Source organism: Humulus lupulus, chromosome 7 (genome assembly GCF_963169125.1).
Source record: "Humulus lupulus chromosome 7, drHumLupu1.1, whole genome shotgun sequence".
Lineage (NCBI taxonomy): Eukaryota > Viridiplantae > Streptophyta > Magnoliopsida > Rosales > Cannabaceae > Humulus > Humulus lupulus.
The window spans coordinates 35,393,761-35,397,970 of NC_084799.1; the positions used below are offsets into that span (position 1 = coordinate 35,393,761).

General features: G+C 40.0%; 1 protein-coding gene across 1 annotated transcript; it reads right to left on the reverse strand.

Annotated features, from left to right (window-relative positions):
* Positions 1-1,375: 1,375 nt before the first annotated feature.
* On the reverse strand, positions 1,376-3,203 carry LOC133791146 (uncharacterized). The gene is made up of 2 exons (XM_062229059.1): positions 2,872-3,203; positions 1,376-2,340 (listed from the first exon to the last, which is right to left on the reverse strand). Exons 1-2 carry the CDS (start codon positions 3,193-3,195, stop codon positions 1,816-1,818), a joined length of 849 nt encoding a protein of 282 aa, XP_062085043.1. The 5' UTR covers positions 3,196-3,203; the 3' UTR covers positions 1,376-1,815.
* Between the last annotated feature and the right edge of the window lie 1,007 nt (positions 3,204-4,210).

Consider the following 4,210-nt stretch of genomic DNA (forward strand, 5'->3'; position numbering starts at 1 on the left):
CCTTCTTGAAAACTAGGTATGGTGGCCAAATGTTGTGTGCCGTGGCATTGGATTCAGACAGCCACATATTTCCGATTGCTTTCGCAATGGTTGACAGTGAGAACCACGACTCTTGGACCTATTTCATGAGGAAGTTGAAACAAGCGATTGGTGATGTTGAGAACTTAGCATTCGTATCGGATAGGCATCAAAGCATTGTTCATGCTTTGGAACTTGTCTTCCCTGATGCACCCCATGGCGCATGCTACCACCACATTATTATGAACGTGGCTAGCAAGTTCAAGACTGATTGCTTCACGGATCATATTTACAGTTGTGCATACTCGTATAAGAAGACAGATTTTGAAAGAGAATTTGAAAAGATAAAAGCAATGGATGTTCGAGTTGCACTATATCTTGAGGGCATTGGATTTGAAAGATGGGTTCGTGCGTACTTTCCAGGGGACCGTTACAATGTAATGACAAGTAATTGGGCTGAAAGTTTCAACAGCAAAACTAAGGACGCAAGAGCCTTCCCGATCACTGCTTTTGTTGAATTCATCAGGTTTACTATTCAAACATGGTTTGCTACTCGAAAGGAAAACGCTGAAAAGTGTAGCACGACTCTATCACCAGTTATGGAGGGGGACTTGTCATGTCAATTTGAGAAATCTCGATTCTTAAGCGTCGACAGAGCTGGACCTTATACATTTAATGTCCACCCCGGAGGAACAGTTCAGAGCGGTGGTATAGTTGATTTGGAGGCACGACAATGCAGTTGCGGCCTATTCCAAATCATGAAGATTCCTTGTCCACATGCATGTGCTGCTGCTCAAGAACGAAATATTAGCATGTACGCATTGTGCTCTCAATATTACACAAGAGAGAGTTGGAAGAGCACATATGAGGGGACAATTATGCCAGTTGGTGATGAGGATGATTGGGAATTGCCTGAAGACATTAAGAACATCCAAGTTGGAGTACCGATTGAGAAGAAACCTGTAGGCCGACCGAAGAAGCAAAAGGTCGGACGAATTAGGAAAAATCGATATCCTTCTAATGGAGACAAGGTTGTGATACAACGATGTTGTAGCAAGTGTGGTGGTAAAGGGCACAACAAAGCGTCTTGCAAGTACCGAGGTTAACTTGTTTTGTTTGTATTCTAGTTGACCTATTATGTTTTATTTCTGCTTGAACTAGTAATATTTGTTATGTGCTGGATTTTGCAGGTTTTTTTCTATTTTTTTCTCCATTATGAAACTCTTAAATATGTAATAATCCAGTGTTGGTTCGATAGTGCACGATGCCGGTACGACAATGCACGATATTGTTTGTTGTAGGATTATTTAAATGTATCTTACAATATGGTACGACGTTGCTCGATGTAGTACGATAGTTAATGTACGACATTAGGGTACGATAATGTACGATATTTGTCCGATAATGGTACGATGGTATGGTTTCAGGACTGTTCGTGAAATTTGTGAGGCAAGTGAGGGTACGATAGAGTACGATAGTGATCGATGATAGTACGATGCAAAGATTAAGCACATTAAAATGTAGTAATTACAAAAAGAGCAATCAAAAAAATTATACAATTCAAAAAAATTAAGACCGTTCAACATAAGTTTTGGTAGAATAAGTCTACACACCACCTTTGCCTAAAAAGTTTCATATTATTGTCAGTTACATTATCAAATGGTAGTTGTAGAAGCTTATGTTCAATATGCTCAATTACGTAACATCCGCAATCGCCACTGCATTAGAAAATAAACAATAATTTAATAAAGTTTTGTAATTAAGAAATAATAATTAATATGTGATATTTAATAAAGTTCACCTGGATTTTGTTTGCGGTACGAATTCACGTGGAATGAGTTTCCAATCGAAGGGTCTGACCTGACTCTCTGATGCTGTCAACTGAGGCGCGAGTATAACGTCATGGTTCTCAAATAAACCGGACTGTCGCAAGACCGACGGGAAAATGGTACACCAGTCAACCATCAAGCTGATCAAATCGTTTTCGGAAATTGATCCAATACTGGAGTCAAAGATGTTGAGCATCCACCCATTCAGGTCTGCCTCTACAGCTACCCAATGCATTTGGTCTTTCAAGAAGAGGGCAAAATAAATGAACTCCTTGTTCTGCCAACTCGGTAAGAACTGGACTGCATCACCCCTAACCAGGTCCAATATACTGTCATCCCAACTAAATCTAGAGTAGTCAGAACCTGGAAAAGCGTCCCACCGACCCTTCAATGATTCGGGAAAAATTGTAGGCATAACAACACATTTCTGAGGGTACACGTTAGGATAAAATTCTAGACGCCTCCTCATGAGATGAAATGCTGCATCTAAATGCTACATTAAAGGAAAATTAAGTCAGTAACCACAATATCGTACCAAAATAAACAAACAAAAAAACTATCAGACATGAATATAGTAACTATCGTACCCCAATCGTACCATTATCGTACCCCAATCGTACATGAATATATTAACAATAAAACCTTCTATCGTACCAATATCGTGTTAATGTCGTACCATCATCGTACCTTTATGGCAAAAACTAGTATTATACACCATCGTACCCACTAGCGTCCCACTGTCGTACCATCATCGTACATTATCGTACTACCATCGTACCTAAATTGTCCCACTACAAATTCTAAATTTATGATGGTAATAGTAACTACTTAACAAATTATATCGTACCACTATCGTGCTAATGTCGTACCACCATCGTACCATTGACATAAACAGTTTATAATTTGACACTTATAATTATCGTACTACTTTCGTACCATATCGTACCCATATCGTACCACTATATATAGAAACATTTAAATAAATTTTCAACATTATTTAATTATGAAGTTATAGAAAACTTACAGAGTCAGAAAGCCATGTCCTCGGAGTATGCAGTTTCAGGAACCAAGCAGCATCGTGTGTCCCTGAGAAGCATTCCCTCGGATATTTATTCCCAATGGTGCCAAGCAACCACTTGTGAAAGGTCATAAGTAATTTACCATCAACAACCCTCAATGGATCCACATTCACTGCTGTCTTCGATTTCTTATTCCTTTTCCTCATTGCAGTGTACTCATCGAACCACCTAGGCCTCTTTCTTTCTCTCCTCTTCTCCGGTGCTGGTGGAGCTATGTTTAAGAATTGTACTTCAGAATCTTCAGTATCTCCGATTACAGTAATTTGCATATCCTCTGGTGTGCGAAAAATGTGATCATCTACATCATCAGGTCTGTAATCGTTAGGGAGAATGTCTTCATCTACAGGAGACTGAGGGCCTTCTTCAGTGGACTGAGGGTGTGGATCTGGAACTGGCCTACTAAGATCTTCCATCATTGTCATAAGCTTCTGCAATTGACCCAAGATCTCGGACTGACCTTTAATAAGGGCACTTTGTTGCCCTTCAACCTTTTCCAACCTGGCCAAAATCATAGAGTAGCCTGGTTGCTCAGCTTGGGAGGAGGTGCTGGCATGAGGTGTTGATGGGGGAACCTCAGGTGCCTCAGGTTGAGCTGGTGGAACCTCCTTAAAAATATTTGCTGCTTCTGCTTGCTCAGCTAACTTTTCAGCAAGCTTTTCAGCCTAGCTCTGTAAGGCTTCCTGTGTAGGCTGTCCATCGGGACCCACCTCTAGTTCCTCTAACCCCATGTCCACATACAATGGGGCTTCATTGTCTGTAAGGGTCCTCACATACTGTTCTTCAGCAGGTCGGGCACACAGGTAGGGGTATACTGTCAACTGCCACAAAAAACAATGCATATTTAGATTGGAAAGTAAAACAATATATCATGTCAATTGGTAAACTATCGTACCCCAATCGTACCCATATCGTACCCATATCATGCAATTATCGTACCCATATCGTACCCATAACATAACAATATCGTACCCGTAAGTGAGAATTGCTTGCTAACTATCGTACCATCATCGTACAACATCGTACCAATATCATACCACTACTACTACATTAACAAAGAATACATATCGTACCCCCATCGGACCATCATCGTACCAAATCGTACCACTTAGTCAGTTTTCAAACAGTTGACAAAAAACCACAAAATAACCCCATAATCGTACTCAAATCGTACTCTATCGTATTCCTATCGTGCAGTACCCATAAAATTGCATATCTAGAAAAAAATATAGAACATTCAAAAGTAAAGTAAAAGCTCACCTTTTTGGCAAACAACTTAATAAGTTG